The sequence below is a fragment of the Aptenodytes patagonicus genome, chromosome Z (genome assembly GCF_965638725.1).
Source record: "Aptenodytes patagonicus chromosome Z, bAptPat1.pri.cur, whole genome shotgun sequence".
Lineage (NCBI taxonomy): Eukaryota > Metazoa > Chordata > Aves > Sphenisciformes > Spheniscidae > Aptenodytes > Aptenodytes patagonicus.
This window is the reverse complement of record NC_134982.1, coordinates 30,228,967-30,248,503: the sequence shown is the minus strand read 5'-3', so window position 1 is coordinate 30,248,503 and position 19,537 is coordinate 30,228,967. Positions and strand designations below refer to the sequence as shown.

The window sequence follows — 19,537 nt, the reverse complement described above, 5'->3', positions numbered from 1 at the left end:
TTGAAGCAACTGAGAGTAAACCAGTTGAGTTTGGCAGGAGCTAAAATAATTCTTAGACTTTAATCCTACATGGACTTTATCTTAACATGTGTGAGCAGCTCCACTGAAGTTGAGGCATTTGTTCATATGTGTAAAGCTTAGAGCGTACTTAAACATCATTAGGAGCAGGGCATAGAAGATATGTAGTAATGTAATTTTAGTGAATCCTTGAGACTTTCAACATACGCCATAGAATTAACTCATTTTCAAATAGGTTTTACAGGTTGTTTTTCAGCCTTGAGAACCTTTTTTTTGTTTCTCCATTCAAGTGTATTGTCACAATCTATTCTAAGCGTTTTTCTCAGGCTCAAAAAATGTCTGTGTCATTTTCATGTTATCCTAAAGAAGAGCTTTAGGGTGAGGTCAGTGTTTCTGAGGAAAACTGGCTGATATTCTAAGTAATAATCTAACTTGTAACTAAAATATTTCAAGATACTCATTTAACCAGTTAAAAAGACATTTGTATGACATACGCTTTTTAATTTAATCAGGAAAAGTAGTAAGTTCCAAGATGACTGAGAAGCATGGCTTTTGACAGTTGTTTGGTAACTGCTTTCAGTATGACAGACTTACTTTTATTGATTCATTTTAGTTTAATGTTTTACATCCAAAAGAACTAGAAAAATTATAGCTCTCTGCTTTTGTGAATTTAGAATTCAAACTAGCAAGACCTCAGCAAAAAACAGACGTTGTATCTGAGCTTAACTTTGCTAAATCAGTGAGATATAAAATGCAAAAAGTATAGTGGTAGATTGACAACTAACTGGAGACAGATATTCCAGGTGCCAAAACTGAGAAGAATAGACTGTGTGTCTCTCCTTATGGAATGATGCAGATAGATACTGCTGTCAGATAGAAGAATAGAAGCCAGTTGGCGTGGATGTCTGCCATCCTCTGAATAAACCTGTTCAGCTTGAAAAGTTGTTCAGTGATTTAGTGAATGATAAATAAAGAGTTTACTTTGATATAATGTACTCTCATGAATGTTTTCAGTGAAATAGGAGCTGTCAAATTACATTATCTCTGCAGTCCTTTAGCAGGCAAAACTGTTGATCTTTGCAAGGCTTAAAGCTTGACGGTAGCCATGCTGAAATCAGTGGAAGTCTTCTGTGGGCTCTATGGGCTTCAGAGCAAATCCATATTATGTAGAGGTTGCACACTCTGGTTTTAGTTGAGGTGCATGGCTGGTGGAAGTGTGCTGAAAGAGATATTTTCCCATGTGTGAACTGTAGTGATTTTTTTCTGCCTAATTTTTCTAGTGGAAATTGTGGATTCTGTGGATATCTACCTCAATCTCCTTCGAAGTATCTTTGACTTCAATGCGATCAGAAATTTGCTGACCGGACCCAACCAGATTAAAATAAGGATTGATGCCATGAATGGAGGTATGAACTTAAGTTGCTATTAGGACAAAATTGTAGGTACACTGCAATAGCTTCCCAATAAAGATGGTACACTACAATGGTTTCCCAATAAAGGTACAGCGTATAAAAGTCAGACTTTTTATTAAGGTTAAGGATAATAAGAAAGGATTTGAACATTATACTAGTAACAAAGGCAACCTTAACAATGGGTTAGGTCCCCTATTAGGCAAGGAGGTTTATCTTTCTTGATAAAGAAATGAAGGCATATGTGTCCAATAAAGATTATCTTTCTGCATTTGGAAGCAAGCAGGGTGAGGTAATCTTGCCATGAGAGGGTGATGAAGTATGTTGCAGTGTGCAGTAACCAAGGAGGTTACAAGGCAGCCTCTACTAAGAGTAAATTCTAAATGGTATAAAATTAGTTAAGTCTGAATAAATTGCACCCAGGAGTCCTTAAAGAGTTGCCTGAGACCTCTGTCTCATTAACGTTAACTGTTAAAAAATTTCAGTGTACTGGGGGCAAGATGAAAGAAAGCGTAAGAGAGGACAGCAAGGGGACCAATTTTGTGCCAATATTAAAAAATTAGAAGCTGTGTCACTTGGGGAAACATAGATCAGTATGAGATCTATCTTAGGCTACATCATGAAAAAATAAATAAAGATTTCTACAGATAATGACTTGAAGGATAGGAATGTAAGTAATGCTGTTCAATATTATCTTATGGAAAACATATTCCATCAAACAAACCAGGGTTCATCCTTTAATGGGATTACAAAAACAGACCGATAAAGGGAGCTGGATAGACTTACAGAGCTTTTGTAAAGCATTTTATCTGGTACAGTGTGATAGTCACTGTTCAAAAGATCACAGTGGGCATACAGTCAGTGTGAACACCCAGTTTTGCCAGGCTGTGGCAAAAGGGCATATGGTGTCCTTGAACAATGCAGAGGGAGCAAGGAGGAAGGCACTGCCTCCTGTCACATACAGTACTGGAGAGAACATTACTCAAACGGTTTGTAGAGCTCCAATGTCCAGATTTATAACTGAGTTTTGAAAAATTTTACATGTGGTCAAAAAGATGCATAGTCTGGCTCAGGGTTAGAAAAACTGATGCATCACAAAAATTTTAGAGGACTGAGTTTGTTTACTTTATTTACAAGGTGTTAGAGAACTGGCTTTATGACTTTGTATCTTGGTGGAGAAATAGCCATACTATAATACATTGTACACATACAGTAAGTATATACAAGAATATTTGTTTATACAGCAGAGAAAGTTTTTTTTTTCCTGCAGAAAAATTATTTCTCAGTCTTCTATTCCCAAAAATACCAAAAAGAATCAATAGTGACAAGTTGAGGCCAAACAAATTCAAACTGAAATGTAGTTCACATGTTTATGGGTAACAGTGAATAACCACTAGAGCAATCTACCAAAGATAGTTGGGGTTTGTCCTTCTCTTGGTGGCATCAGATAAAAAGACTTTCTGGATGAGATGCATTAGCCAACAGTGAGTCACCAGCCACAATATAGTGAACATTAGAGGGGACCACATTGTGTACGTGCACAAACTGTCTTCCCAAGTTTGTTTTAGCCGTGCACCTCTGGAATATGCTTTTATGCCTGTAGACATTGATAGTTTAACATTGGCATAGAAAAGAGTAATTTGTCAGGAGTCTACTCTTGATAAGAACCTGAATCATTGCTTACTGTATATTTTACATAATTAGCATCTAAATTTTCTTGAACACAAGTTTCTCACATAGTTTTACCTTGTGTTACAGTTGCTCTACTTAGCAAGATTTGGGAGTAAGGTAGGAGAAAGAGAGAGTGAGCAATCTTTTTTTTTTACCTCTGAGTGACCTGTTCACACCTGCCTCAGGGATGCAGAGAGCTCAGTCAGCTGTTAGTGTCGGTTCAGCTGCCGAATGCATATAGTAATTATGATACATAATAGCATGAGCTGGGGTCTTAGTTTGCCATATCTTTAACAAAATAAATAAGTTATTTTGGAGTTAGTTTTGAGAAAGTTTTTATTTATTATCTACACGTAGATATGTAATGTAAAATGTAAAATTCTTTGGTGGACAAACCTGTTGTAATTTTAACATGAATTGGAATGTTGAGGTAAGTTTATTTCCCGTTTGTATTCCCCTACTGTTTACTTTCCTTGCTATTATGTGTTAAACTGTTGTTTGCATTGCAGGACACATAGAATAGCATCTTATTTTTATTCTAGTGAGAAAAAACCCTCTATGTATATGATAATTTCTTTACTTAATAATGGGTAAATAAAACTTGCATCTTTCACCATTCAGTGATTACTTTTTCACTTCCACTAGTGGGGAACTGTGTTTTTAATGCTGAATTGCCAATTGATTATTTAATGGGGGGACAATCACATACTTCTCTGTGAAATAATAGTTTGTTTTTTGTTGCTAGGACAGATGTATAGGATTGCTGAAAGTATGTTTTGTATCAAGTCTCCATGGTGCTGTGAAAAATTTGAATGTCAAGCATATGCTTTTGTGATTGCATGGCAGATTTCTGTTTTTGCAGTTATGGGACCTTATGTGAGAAGAATCCTGTGTGATGAATTGGGAGCTCCTGCAAATTCTGCCATAAACTGTATTCCTCTGGAGGATTTTGGTGGACAGCCTCCTGATCCCAATTTAATGTATGCGACTGCCTTGCTGGAGGCTATGAGAGGTGGCGAGTATGGATTTGGAGCTGCTTTTGATGCTGATGGAGTAAGTATTTTGATCTGTTTGGAGGTTTCACCATAGTTGTTTTGTCTGGGGTCAGATATGGGACATGTAAGTATAATTTATTTGCTTTTCAGTAAGCCCTCAAAGCTGAAAGCGATATTGCTTTCAGGTACAGATGATAGCATTTACAACCCATAAATCAGACACATATGTTGTAATTTGTCTCTGCAGATGACTGCAAATCAAGCAGGATTTGAATGCAGAATGAGAATTCTTTAAATATTAGGCTGGTTTTATCTTGTGCTGGTGTAACACTTTTATTCCCTGATTAGGAAGAGAGAGTGTACATAGATAATACAGACTTGTCACAGTAAGTAGTAACTAAGTTAAGTCTTTTTGGTTAACGTCGTAAATTGAGGGATTTTTAGTTAATAAAGCACTGAACCATAATCCCTGTTTTTAATTTTTTTATGTCATATTATCAGCATTATAAACAGCGAAGTATTACAGAAACAATTTTCTGTCCTGACAGGGTGGGAGAGAGATGAAAAGGTTCTGAAGAAAAGAAGCTGTTTTTTGTTGTCAGTAAACACAAAACACCCTCCTACGCCCCATATAGTGCGTGTCATTGGCAAAAAGATTCTCCTACACAAGCATTCCCTGGCAGGAACAGACCTACTGAAGTGTCATGTAGGAGGCTGAAGCTAGGGACTGATCTGGAGCTTTGATTTGCAAGGCTGGAGGGAGTGATGGTGTGATAGTGAGATTATAAACCTGCCAGGATGATGCCAATAAATTATTCTGCCCGAAGAGGGATGCGAGTAACCCAAAGCCTGTTCTTTTTTTCCCTACCTACAGTAGATGTAATAAAAGAAATTACCACTCCCCAAAACATGAAATTTAAGATGCTTTTTTGGATTTCTTTTCTTCTCCAGGACCGCTACATGATCCTTGGCCAAAATGGTTTCTTTGTTAACGCGTCAGATTCATTGGCTATAATTGCTGCCAATCTGTCTTGCATTCCATACTTTTGTCAGATGGGTGTCCGAGGATTTGGCAGGAGCATGCCTACCAGCACAGCCCTGGACAAGTAAGATGAAATCACCTTGGTCATTACGTTAGTTATCTCTCTGTTTTGTACTACATAGCAATTCCAAAATTGTGAAGTCTTTTGATAAGAGCTTCTAATTTTCACTATCTTTATGTGCTTTATTGTTTTAACTAGTTTCAACGATACCTAGAATAATTTTACCAACCTTTACTTGGATGAAAATAGCTTAATTCAGCCTGGAAAAGAAATAAATAGGTTAAATCTTTTTGAGAGTACAAACACTTGACTGGTAATTCCTTTCCCAAATAACTTTGCTCTTTTTCTTAGTAAATAATGGTTTACAAGCTAATGTAGCAGCTCTTCTTATGAAAGTCATGGATGTTTAAAACAGATAAAGTACTAATTCAGTACTAAACAAGCATTAAAAAAAAACCCAAACAAAAACCCTCTCTTATTTTAAGCTGTTGAAATATATCATCTATTATGATACAGAATGTCCCAGAAGGGACTGCAGGCAGTCAGGAAATCCATTCCCAGTTTTAAGGCAGGTTAAAAGTATACCTAAAGCTATTTCTGACAAGTCCAGTCTGATCTTAAAAGATTTGCTGGATGTGCATCCTGTGTTAGCAGCTGAATTTTGAACAAGTCTCATCCAGGCCTAAATTTTCTGTAAATATTGGCATAAGAGGATTAAGCTAAATATTATTGCCTTATATATTTTGTGTGGAAAGAGCATTCACTGAGTCAATTGTGTCTCAGTGTTGATCTGGTTGCATAGCTCTACTAACACAAGAATGACCTGCTGCCCCCGTTCAATGTGTCTAATCAGGAAACGGTAATTTTAAAGTGAGATATAGCTTGTGTGAAAAGGTTGATTGCTCTTTGAAAAGCAAGGGTATTAGGCTGCTTCCCTATTCAGGAAATTTCTGAAAGTTGCTAAATTCAGAGCTAGCAGCTTCCTCTGTGCTTGACAGAGTCTTCAGGGAAATATTCCTTACTTGTAGGTAGATGATCTAGTTTAAATAAATACTGTTAGGTCAGGGTTTGCTGTGTTTTGTTTATTCTGTTTAAAGATCCAAAAATCTCATTGTTTAAGTGAAAGCTACCATTATATATTACTATATAAAATAAATAGAAGTTCATTTTGGATATAAAACCCAGGATATCTGCATTCCTGTAAGATTTGAAGATGCAGTGACATTTAAATATGTTTGTCTGTCTTCTTTTCTTGAAGTTCGGTAAATATATCAGAAAGTATGAATGTACTGAAGTCCCCTGCAATAACACTGTGACTATTTGAGTTATGTTCTTGACAATGTTTACTTGACCTTCTGGAGTACATATCGTCTCATGGTGATTACTGCCTTATTTAGTTCTGTGGAGCTAAGTCTGATTATTAAATAAAACTGAGCAATTGATAATGATGGAAGGATGCAAATATTTTCCCAGCCGTTCTTACAAATATTTATTATTTTGAAGTTTGCAGTCTGTATCCAGGACACTTAAATTTTTTTTTCCTTTCATTTTGTGGTTGTTTTTTTTTTTTCTGAATATTTAAAAATTACATGTTTTCAAAGTTGGTCACTTTTGTTTTGTGACTCATTTACACACATGACAATCCAAAATACCTGAATTTTAATTTTCTGTAAAAATGCCATAATGTTGTTCAGAGATTCTTGTGCTTTGGTGGCCAAAATTGTATAATTTGCTAAATTTATGAGTACCAGTGCTGAACTCAGTCATTGAAGAGCCCAGCTTAGACCTGAAATCACAGTCAGTAGTTCATCTTAAGCAAGTAACTTTTCCCATATATTGGCTGGCTACATGGATTGGAACACAGTAAGGAGTATCATAAACACCTTCCTCAGAGGTTCATTGCATGAGTTACTGAGCCATCGTGTCTTCCAGGCTTCCCAGTGAAGCCCACCATAAGGAACTGCTGAACTTCCAGGAAAGATGGTTGTTTATAAGAGGTAGTTTTCAGTAAAATCGTAGAATGTCATTGTCTGAAATCCAATATATTGCTTGAAGGAGTGGCTAACAGAGAGGTTGATTCTCAGTATGGGTTTCATGTTGAACTGAATTCCAATTTCATGTATCTATAAACATGAGGGACAGTTCCACTAGTGTCAGTGAAATCTTACAGTGGGTGTAAAAGAGCATGCATGAGGCATTCATGATTCCATTCCCATGGACTAACTAGTCAACTTGCAAGAAAAAAAAAATTTGTCCTTTAGGAAGGACAAGAATATTCCCAATACAATGAGGCAAAAAGAAAAAAGAAAGATTGAGCAATTCTATGTGGAATTAGCACACCAGTATAATGTTTAGTATTAAAATTCTAAAACTTCAATCTGTACTTCTGCAATAGGAAGGGAAATCCTTTCTCTTCCAAAATGTGATGTCTGATACCAGACAGCATGTTGTTTAGTGCGAGGGACAGCATCCTCTCTGTGTTTGCTGCTGTGTCTTGCCTCCAATATAATAAAATCAGTAAGGAAAATATTTTGTGCTCTGAATAGAACATTCAGAAAAGAATGGATAATACTGCTTGCTTAAGTCTTGCAGTAGGTTTCAGGTTACTGTTTACTAGTGTATGCTTTAAATCTATTGCTTTTTTGTTTCTTGATCCCTTTTATTCCTTTCTTATGGACTGGTCTTATGTGCTCCAGGGACAACTGTCCCAGAACCCTTTTGTACAGAACCCTATAAAGCTCATGCTTCAAGCTCACGCACTGGAAAGAAAACACTAAAAATTAATTTAAAAGCTGTACTGTGACTATTAATTCTGGCAGAAAAGAAGGAAATAATCACAGAATAGTGGAGGCTGGAAAGGATGCCTGGATATCATCTAGTCCAATGCCCTGGTTCAAAGCAGGGTCAACTAGAAGGAGTTGCTAAGAGCCATGTCCAGTTGGTATCTCCAAGGATGGAGACTCCACAGTCTTTCTGGGCAAGCTGTGCCAGTATTTCACCACTCAGAGCAGAGAAGTTTTTTCATAAGTAGAAACAAAACTTCCTGAATTTCATTTTGTGCCCATTGTGTCTTGTCCTGTTACTGGGCACTGTTAGAAGAGTCTGGCTCTGCCTTCATTACTCCCCCCACCCCCCGTTGCATATTTATGCACACTGAGAAGATTTCCACCCTGAACCTTCTGTCTTTGAGGCTTAGCAATCCCATCTCTCTCAGCCTCTCCTAGTATGACAGATGCTCCAATCCCTTAGTCAACTTTGTGGCCCTTTTCCAGAACTGCTCCAGTAGGTCCAGAACTGGACTCAGGACCCCAGATTTTGTCTTGCTAGTGCAAGTAGTGAGTAAGTGAGGAAGGCTCAATTCCCTCTGCCTGCTGGCAATGCTCTTCTAATGCTGCCCAGGATGTTGTTGGCCTTCTTTGCCATAAGGGCTTATTGCTGGACTATGGTCAACTCATGGTCCACCAGGACCTCAGGTCCTTTTCTGAAGAGCTGCTATCCAGCTGTTTGGGCCCCGGTATGTACTGGTGCCAGGGATTATTCCTCCCCATGTGCAGGGCTTGGCGGCATTGCCCTGTATTGACTTTCATAATGTTCCTGTTTGCCAGTTTCTCCAGCCTGATGAGGTCTGTCTGAATGGCAGCACAATCTTCTGGTATATTACTCCTTCCAGTGTTATATCATCTGTAAACTTGCTAAGGGTGCACTCTGCCCTATTGTCCAGGTCATTAATGAAGATGTTGAACAGTACTGGCCACAGTATTGACCTAAGGGGGGCACCCCTAGTGACTGGCCTCCAGCTGGATTTTGTGCTGCTGGTCACAACCATTTGAGCCTTGGAATTCAGCCACTTTTCAAGCCACCTCACTATTGACTTATCTATTCGATGTTTCATCATTTTGTCTGTGAGGATGTAATGGGGGAGAGAGTTGAAAGCCTTTCTAAAGTTGAGTTAGACAATATCCACTGCTCTCTCCTTATTCTCTGAGCCAGTCACCTCATTGTAGAAGGCTATCAGGTTGGTCAGTCATGATTTCCTCTTCATAAATCCATGCTGATTACTCATGGAGGGCCTTCTTGTCCTCCATGAGTTTGGAAATTATTTCCAGATTAGTCGCTCCATCACCTTCCAAGGGATTAAGGTGAGACTGACTGCTTTGTAGTTCTCTAGATGTTCTTTCTTGTCACCCTTGAAGATAGAGTGATATTTGCTTGCTTTCAGTCCTCAGAAGGCTCCCTCAATTGCCATAACCTTTTGAAGATAACAGAGAGTGGCCTTGAAATGACTCTCAGCACCTGAGACCTCATGGGCCTATGTCTAGTTTGTTTAAGTGTTCCCCAGTGTGTTCCTCCTCTACTGAGGGTAGGTCTTCCTTGCTTAAGAATTCCACTCATCCCTCACCTCACTCTTGTCTTTAGAAGACTCTTGTGTTACATAGTGCTAGTTATAGTAGAAAGTATGAATTGTTAAGGTGAATGAAACATCTGGCAGTAAAAGCTTGTGGGTATTGGTCAAAATGGACTTAATGAAATAAATCCTAATGAATTTCCAAATAGTGATTTTAATGAAATAAGTAAAAAGTTTTGAGTGAAATGTTACAGATTGTCATCTGATGTTAGCTGTAATCTGTCCTGTTTGCATAACTTTCCAAAACTGCTTGGCTTTTGCCTTCTTTGCAACTATTAACTATTTGTAGTTATAGCAATGCTAAAGATTGTGTTAGAAGCTTCTAAAATGGGCATCCATTTATGCATCCAAATATTTATGGTGGGTTGACCTTGGCTGGCTGGCTGCCAGACGCCCACCCAGCCACTCTCTCATTCCCCCTCCTCAACAGAACAGGGGGAGGAAATAGGATGAAAGAGCTCATGGGTTGAGATGAAGACAGGGAGATCACTTGCCAATTACTGTCATGGGCAAAAGGCTCAACTTGAGAAAAATTAATTTAGTTTATTGCTAATTAAAATAGATTTGGATAGTGAGAAACAGAAAACCCACAAATTAAACCAACACTTTCCTCCCAGTCCTTTTTCCCAAGGCTCAACTTCACTCCATCATTCTTCTACCTCCTCCACCCTAAGCGGGGCAGGGGGATGGGGAATGGGGTTGGGGTCAGTCCATAATAGCTCCCCTCTGCTGCTCTTTCTTCCTCACACTCTTCCCCTGCTCCAGTGGGAGCTCTCCTCATGGGCTGCAGCCCTTCAGGAAAAAATTTAGTCCAGTGTGGGCTCTCCACCAGCTGCATTTCCTGTCAGGAAATAGCCATCTGCTCCACCGTGGTTCTCTCCATGAGCTGCAGGGTAACGTCTGCTCCAGCACCTGGAGCAGCTCTTCCTCCCCCTCCCTCTTCTCTGACCTTGGTGTTCACAGGGCTGTTTCTTCCTCAATCCTCACTGCTGGGCAGCTTTTTGCCCTTTTTAAGTATGTTTTCCCAGAGGCGCCACCAGCTTGGCAGCTGGGCTCAGCTGTGCCCTGCGGTGGGTCTGTTGGAGCTGACTGGAACTGGCTGTGTCCAGCATGGGGCAGCCACGGCCTCTCCTCACAGAGGCCACCCCTGCAGCCCCTGGCTGGCAAACCCTGCCGTGTACACTCAGTACAACGTCTAAAACAAATCCCTTAAATACTTAAATATTTCTCTCATATCTAGGCTGTCATTCATTCAAATTAGCATTTATTCCATGTGAGGTAGTGGATGCATAGCAGACCTTCTTATATACAAAGATTAAGTGGTAAGTTTTGTTCTTATGCATACCAGTCTACATCCATGGGTTTCTTAGACATGTCCCACTTACCTCGCTAGATTTAATCTTGAAGTATGACAGTTTGACTTAGTCATAATTTGGCCTTTAATGCATGTGCAGTACCATTTGGTTCCACGGGAATGATTGTTTAAACATACTTTGAATCAAAGTCTTTTTTGTTTGTGAATTAGAAGAAATAAATAAAGGAAAAGGACTTTCAGGCCAACTGTTATCTACATCATGTAATAGTATGGACAAGAAGAAGAACAACACTTGATTAGCAAGGGGAGGACACTTGATTAGCAAGGGGAGGAAAGCACACTTAATAAACAGAGTATTTAAAAAAAGATTGCTGTTGAGTCCTGATATTCCTTATTTTCTGTATTCTGTTGTTTTAACACTAGAAATAGAGAAACTGTGTTAAAATAAAGATGATTGAAAAGGACATGGCAACATTTGTAATAGTAGGTGTAGCAGAATAGCAGTAATAGTGCCTAGGAAAAGAAAAGAAACTTATATTCTCCTTGTTAGTCTTCCTGAAGAAGTTAGGAAATGCTAACTTCAAGCACATCTAACTAGGATTTAATAATACAGTCACTACTCCATAAAAAATTAAAATGCTTGGAAATCTTTTCCCAGTGGATGTTACCAGAGTAGGGAAACAGAGATAATGATGGTCAAAAGGATCTTGTATGTGAACATCCCTTAATTTTTTTTCATGAGAGGAAGATGAATTCTGCTGGAAATACTTCATCGTATTTGATTGGTGTCGTCACAATGTTTCTGGGATAATGCTTCTTTGCTCGTCAGAGCCCTGCTATTGTCTGAAAGGCGTAACTTGATTGTGTCTACAGAATGAATCTTCTTACTCTAGTTTACCCAACTGTCTCTTTTGGCCCACTTCTGGACCTTGGTAAAAAGAGTAACTCTCATGTGAGGGAATTGGATCAATTCCTGTCCACTTGGCTACTGTCTTCTGAGGTCATGCGCCTCTCTCCTGAAGTCTATGATAGAGAACAAATGAAAACCACCTCTTCTTATGGTGCGTCCATATTGTGTGGCCACAGTTTAGCCTAAATCATTGTACTAGAGCTTTTCCTTAGCTATTAAAAGAAATGATACCTAGTACTTGAAAGAAAGGATTTAGAAAATCTGATGCTTTTTCACTTGTGTGCATGATGATGTGTTGTTTAATAGTTTTTCACAGTGCGTTACTAAACTTAAACAGAAGGAAGCAATAAACCAGAGGACTCTAAATGTTGCTTAGGAATACTGCATTAACAAATGGAGCAGTGGATAACAAGAGAATTCACTCAAGATGTTTAACATTTACATGTGTTTGCTTGAAGTGACTGCTGGAATATACTGGTATTGTAGGGAGAGTGTAAAACTTGACAGGAAACATCTGCTTTAATATGCTCCAACATCAACAGGATTGTGGCAGTACGTCTCCAGACTTCAATTCTCTGGTGATATGTACCCTTAGGTTGGTGTTCTTTTTCTTGTGGGGAATGTGAAGCTGTATACCCTGTTCAACAAACGATTCTTTTTTCATATCCTTGTATTCTGATTTATCTGATGTCTGCGTAACAGGAAAGGAAATTAAATACTGAGATGTTAGCTGATAGTCTACAAAATGAGAATCACAAGGGTGAGTAAAAATTGTTTCTGTAGGAATTATGAAGCTGGGTGGATTTGGAAAATAGCAGTCAATTTGCTACGGGAAAAGAGGGTTGTTGAGAGAATACTACTGAGACTAGCATTATCTGATACCTTGTTTCTACAGGTCATTTCAACAGCACGTAGGTGCTCTGATTATACTTATCCTGAGGAAAGCTAAGCACCTTACCACGCAGCACCCTGCAACTTTACATCTGGTAGCCCATCTTTTCATGCAATTTTGACACATCGGTGTTCTGTCTGCTGATTGTCCATTTACTATCTGGTCAGCTAGAGGCAGGTTTTAAGGGGGGCTGCAGTGACAGTGGCTGTTCTGACTTGTTTAAAGAAATGTCTTCATGCAGTGAAGGGCAGAGATGTGATGAGTTCTAAACAAGCTGTCTTAGGTGCAGGAAGGAGACTGACCCTGGCAGCAAGAAACACTTAAATTCACAGTGCTGCTGTAGAGTGGGGTCCATTTTGCCTGAAGCACAGCAGGAAGCTTTGCTTAAATTGCTCTGTATGCTCATTTCTTTAGGACAGGAGCCCCAAACATTATAAGCAGCAGTGAATGACACAAAGACAGGATGAAAAATATTAATTCAACTAACTGTCTTCTTACAATTATTTTGCCCAGCTACCTGGCAAAGTTCACCCAGTTACGGCAAAGGCTGGATTTTTGCTTACTCATTATTATCAGGTGGGTTGCTCTCTGTTACTGCTAGAGAGGAACAACACTGCTCCAGGAGTTTTTACCTCATTGTGAGAATTAGGAAACAAAGAGTTGGCTGTTTGGTAGGAATTGCCCAAGAAGAGGTCCTCTCCATTCTCGGCTTAGGTCAGTTTGCTTTTGTCTCTCACTCCTACCTAGAAGCACTAGAGAAGCAAATTATCTCCGCTAACAAGTAATGAACATTTCTTTGCCATTTAAAACAGTTATAATAGAAGGAAACCACAAGGGCATAATGAAGCTTGAATAACGGGCTAGTGCATGCTGTGTTATGTCAAAGTCAAGCTATGCACAGAAATTGATACAGGTTGATGGGAAGGTGAAGAAAGAAGGGCTGACTGTTCCTCTGCAAGTGGTTACCAGGGCCTGGTACCAGCAAGGACAGTGCTGTTGGGAGTCAATGGTCTAAACCCAGGTCTCAACCAGGGAATGCAGACCCAAGGAGACCTTCTTTCCTCTTGTAGCACTGGACCCTTCCTATATGTTTTTGTTGAGGGGTGTATTGTCCAGTGTAAGTGCTTCTGCTGCTCCTTCCTGTAAAGCTTAGTCTTTCCTCTGTAAACACTGAAAAGTTTTTGGATGGATTAATGGACGGGGCCTTTTATCGCTGTTTAACAAGCAGTAGCAGTTAAAGAAACCTATACTTCTGGCCATGGAGAACAGCACACCACATTCCAGTTGTGCCTTTGTGATTATTTCCTTGAATTCTTCATTTACAAATCCCACATGGATTTTTTTGTCTGTCTTTTCTTGTGAATCTGTAGCTTACTGTTTCTTTGTAACCATCTGCTTTTCTTCTGTATTGTTGATCATCTGTTTTAATGAAGAAGTTTGTGCCAGAAGCAGGATTCATGCTTTGCATTTCTTTCTCTGTATGGATGTCCTTTACTGTTGAGTTGTAAGGGATTCTTCCAACATAAAGACTTCTCCAAGTTATAAATACATCTTTCTACATGGTTGATAGTGCATTCACTCTGTGACCATGATTTGTTCAAGTTATGCCAGTTGTGACCTCACTCTTTTATCTTCCTTCACTAGGATAAGTCAGTCTCATTTTCTCTTATCTGGAATAGGCTTGCTGTGAATTTTTTAAGACACCTCTGTCAAACTGAGTCCATGTCGCATACAAGCAGTTTTTAAATTAGATGGAGCAGAAGGACAAGTTCTGTTCTGGAATGCTGCAGAAAGACAACTGCATAAAACCTTCATGAATATAATTTAACATGTTTGAAGCATAATACAAAGTTGTTGAGCACTGTGATGGGAAATTTGTTCAGGATTTGTAACTTTTTAAATAACATTACAATATCAAAAGTAGCCATATATGTCCTCTGTATACTTGTATATCTAGTAAAGAATGGTAGTTTTTCTGTATCAGCTCTCAAATATGTTAAGCAGCTAAATGTTTTATTTACACAGGTATGACATGCTTGAAAAGATTTGTGGAGAAAAAAACAACAACCGTCGTTACAGGGCATTGATGTCCTTTCATTAACTGTGCCTCTTAGTTTTATTTCTACAATGTGCTTGTAATCTAGCTGTTACTGTTTCATCCCTGAATGTTTTTTAAGCAGTGGAGGTGATTTATCATTGCAAATATTTTCAAGGATATCTTTAAGGAGCTGTCTTTGTCTTCTTTGTATTTTCTTTGATGCTGGATTTGGTGTGCTTTAGTATAGTGTGGTATATTTGACTGTTGCAAGCCCACCGTATTCTCAGCTATCCACAGGTATACTGTGGTATCCACTATACCACAGGTATAGTGTGGTATATTTGACTGTTGCAAGCCCACCGTATTCTCAGCTATCCAGTGTTTCATTATCCTAGCCTGCACTGATGAAAACGTGCTGCCCACTGTGGTCATGGCAGGCCCCATTTTGGATGTATGTGGGGTAAGTGTTTATTCTTAACACTTTTCAGGACAGCAGCAGTCAGACTCTCAGATACTTTCTCAGCCAAAGATGAGAATGAACCTCTCTCAATGTATTGCATACTTTTGAACTTTCCAGGAGAGAATTAATTGATACAGCATCTTGTGTTCTTCAGTAGCTGCATTTCATTGCTTTTGAAGAAAAGGACAGAAAACATGTCTGTGTCCTGTGAAATATCAGTAGAAAACTCTGTGTTGTCCTTTATGGATGAATGGCAAGAGAGGCTAGGTAGTCCTGTGGCTTACCTCCTTTTACTTGGCAAACAGCTTACTTTTTGGGTCTGAGAGGGATTCACTGGCCAGTTCTGAGCCTGAAGGCAACTGATCCCTATTAAGAATGGCAGGCTGCAGGGCAGCCTTACACAACATACAACTCTTACTCTCATTCATAGTTGCATTCGGACCTGTGCCTGGAGCAGACAGCTATAGCTGTCTAGTCTGCAATGAGCAGGTTCATTGGTTGTGCAATGTGCAGCTTTCAGGACTGAGTACAGAAAGGTGTACTGAAAGCTCTCTTCATTTAAAAGGAAAAGATGAGTTGAAAACTATGCAGTGCTCTGTTTCCAGCTTAAGCTTTGGCTGTAAATGAGGTCAGTTTGTCCACCAAAGTTAGAGAGAGCAAGATTTGGTGCTTGGTGGGACATAAATACATTCTGTAAACTTGATTGACTCTTGTTAAGAAATACGTTTATTTGCAGTTCTCACAAACAGATAGACTTTTGTCTGGGCTTGATATACCACATGTGAAAAACTACCTGAGAAAAATAAACTTTTTGCAAAACATTCTGAGCAGGCCTTGCACCGTGCAATAGGCAGATGTTGGGTAACAGAAAGTCCATGGTTTTCTTAGTGCTGCATCTGTCTTATATCTCAAAAAGTATACAGCTATGAATAAACAACAGGAATTCCTACAAATGTCCTGATAAATAGTCCAAAAGCGTTTTAATTAAAACAATCTGAGGAAGTTTACAGCAAGTCAGTTACAGACTTTGTGACTACTAAAAGAAAGTTTAAAATAAAGGCCCCTTTTCTTTCAGGGACCTATGCAGTCTTATTTTATGCTTCAACCTAGAAAGGCTCCCATGTGGATTAGCATGTCTGAACATGTTTTGCCTGTGCTGGACAGCACAGCTGGTATCAGCCCAAGAGCAACCTCTCCCATCAAAGGATTTTTTGTAAAAGGGTGACCCTCATGGAGAAGGCTTCCTGCTGATTTCAAAGAAAACTTTTCTGGCACAGAATTTCAAAACAGTGTGTTTAAAATTCTACTTCTTATGTATATTAAAGTATTATCTTCTGCTAAGTTACTTAGATTGTTTACAAATTAAGAAGACAGGAAATTGTTCTTTACATTCTGAGTGTTTTGAAGAAGATCTCTGTAAGACTGTGACAGAGCCAGGGTACTTAACATTATTTGAAGAAGTTTGAGAGTCCTGTTAAAACAGATCTTACTTTAAGTCATAGTCACTTGAATTGTCAGATTAATTTTGGAGGAGAAGAAACATTGTCTTCTGTTTCCTTTTGTGAGGAAATGAAAGAGGCCTAAGATCTTTCCCACCTCAGCCATTCTGTAATTCTGTAGTAACAGTCTATTTCTATGGCATATTATAGTTTTTTCTCCCCTTTTAATTTTCACTATTTCTGTGAGTGCTATCATAAAGTTGTGAAACTGCTTTCTTCCTTTCCCTTCCCAGCCAAGCATCACAACCACACAGAGCACTTAACTAATTCTCACTCTCGAAAATCCACAGAACAGTTTGCAAGAGAGAAAAAGTAGAGCTCATGTAAGGAAGGAAATCCAAATCTAAATGGCATCATTAGGAAGCTACTAGAATAAATCATGTCTAACCAACCTGATTGCCCGGGTGATAAAACGATTGAATCTGTTGATGAGGTTAGGGCAGCAGATGTCCTTTGCTTCCATTTTAGCAAGGCTTTTGACACTGTGTTCCACATTATTCTTGTATCCAACTCAGGACTTTATGCTTTGCGTGGGTGACAACTAGCTAGGTAAAAATCTGGTTTGGTGGTCAGGCTCACGGGCCATTGGTTAATGAGCTGCTAAAAAGTGGGATACTGCAGGGGTCTCTTCTGTGACCTGTCCTGTTTAACATCCTTGTCAGTGGTCTGGAGGAGAGGATGGAGGGCACTCTAACCAAGTTTGCAGATGACACCAAATTGGGGGGGTACCTGTTGGTATGCTGGAGGGCAGAGTTGCCAGTCAGGGGAACCTGGACAGCTGGGAGGAATGTATTGACGATGAGCTGATGAAATTCAGCAAGGAGAAACTGTGAATCCTGCCCCTAAAAAGGCAGAGCACCACAGTGATGCAGGCTGGGGACAGAGGGGCTGAGGAGCAGCTCTGCAGAGGCAGCCTGGGGCCCCAGTCAGCAGTGAGCTGGGCAAGGGCCAGTTGTGTGCACTGGAACTGGAGAAGGCCAGCAGCATCCTGGGCTGTATGAATAAGAGCATGGCCCAGAGAGTGGGGGAAATGATTATTCTCTGCTCAGCACTTGTGAAACCACTTCCAGGTACTGTGTCTGGTTTGGGGATCCCCACTACAGGAAAGACATCAGTAAACTGGAGCGAGTTCAGTGTAGGATCACCAAGACAGGTGGGGGCTGGAGCACAGGCCCTACGAGGAGAGGCTGGGGAACTGGATTTGTTCAGCCTGGAGAAAGATGGCTTTGGTGGGACCTAAGGCAGCCAGCTGTACCTACAGAGAGGCTGTCAAGAAGGTGGAGCCAGGCACTTCACAGCTATGCATGGTGGCAGGACAGGAGGCAAGGATAATAATTAGAAACAAGGAAGTTGTTCAGTGTCCAACTGGATAAAGCCATGAGCAACCTCGTCTGGTCTCATAGCTGACCCTGCTTTGGTTAGGAAGTTGGACTAGATACCTCCTATGGTCACTTCGAATCTGAATTATTTTATAATGCTGTGGCCCTATGAAGAGACCTTTGCTGGAAAGTCCTCATGCTGCCAAGACTGTTGAGCCTGCCTGCACTCTTGCAGTCTTGTAGTTACCATGATTAACAACAAGGTGATGTCTAGAAAACCTTGATGTTGCCTTAAATTGTTTACTTTTTAATTTTCTTCTAAACCAAGGAATTATCCAACTGGAGAAACTGCACTGTTTTTTTCCTGATCATTTTCTGAGCTATCCTGCTGACTCTGCGTGAGAGGATGGATGTAGTATTACAGTACTTGGGAGGTGAAGAAGCAGCTGTGGAAGCAACCAGTAACTTATGACATGTACCTGAAGCTGTTGTTTCTCTGAATTATTTAGATAATTCAGAGTACTGAAACCCCAATTTGAATCACTGTCAATACAGAGTTTTGTACCACGTTGTGGTTATATTCACATCTGTTTTGCATCTTTGTCAATGAGCATAGGCACAGTGCCTTTTGAACCAGGTGACCTCATTGTAATAAGCCTAAAAAGGCTAATGATTATGGGCCATGTGTACTCCTGAGTTAATGGAGGGTCTTTTCCCCTGTGCTTAGTTCATAGGATTATTGCATTTCCTGTAAAAGACCACAGGTCTTGCCAGTCATTAGTGATCACATTACCGAGGCTCACCTCAGTAAGAATCTGCAGAAGGATGTAAGGAGAATACCTCTCCCTTTTCTCCATTTATTATATCTCTTCTCTTTTCTGTATAGTAAAATCTTCCTGACAGTTTCTATAGAATAAGAGAACTTACAGAACATTTCCCCCTTGCCTTTGTAGACCATTTTTATTGCTGGAAAACTCAGGTTTTGTATACAGCAGTGACCATGCAGGACTCGAGGCTAGAAAATGTCCCTGTTTGAGGGTGGGGAGGTGTGGAAACTTTGAGTGTTGGTTCTTCCTTGTTCAAGCTTTGTTTTTTTTTTCCCCATAGTATGCATGCATTATAGACCATTCTGACATTTCATTGTTGCACTAAACATGAATTTTTTGCCAAATCCTTAATGGGACAAAGTCCACTACTGAAATTCATTTGTGTCATTTTGTGCTCAGGTGTGTCTTATATTGGTAGGTGAACTTCCTTTTCTAGGGCCAGGCTTGCTTTAAACAACCTGAGTCTTCTTGTTTGTTTCTGTTCTTTCCGTGCATTAAGAAGATTATCCTCCTACCTGCCTTGTTCAAGGCAGGCTTTTAATACAGCATACTGCAGTGTAGCAGTGACAGCTGTTTTACTGGATGTATATACCAAAAAACCTGCCTTTGCTCGCAGAGCTTAACTAGTCACAGGCCATCCTGTTGGGAATGGGACAGACACAGACTGTCTAATATGGTCAGCTGCAGTCATAAAAAAAGTGGACAGTACCTTTCCTAGAAAAAGGCATAATCTTTC

The 19,537-nt window shown here is 39.7% G+C and overlaps 1 protein-coding gene across 1 annotated transcript in view; it reads left to right on the top strand.

The window, feature by feature from the left end:
• Positions 1–19,537, top strand: part of PGM5 (phosphoglucomutase 5) — a 77,673-nt gene that overhangs the window by 12,705 nt on the left and 45,431 nt on the right. The window contains exons 4-6 of the mRNA XM_076362117.1: positions 1,299–1,424; positions 3,961–4,151; positions 5,045–5,199. Of these exons, the coding sequence (XP_076218232.1) occupies positions 1,299–1,424; positions 3,961–4,151; positions 5,045–5,199 (472 nt within the window). The remainder of the gene's footprint in view (positions 1–1,298; positions 1,425–3,960; positions 4,152–5,044; positions 5,200–19,537) is intronic.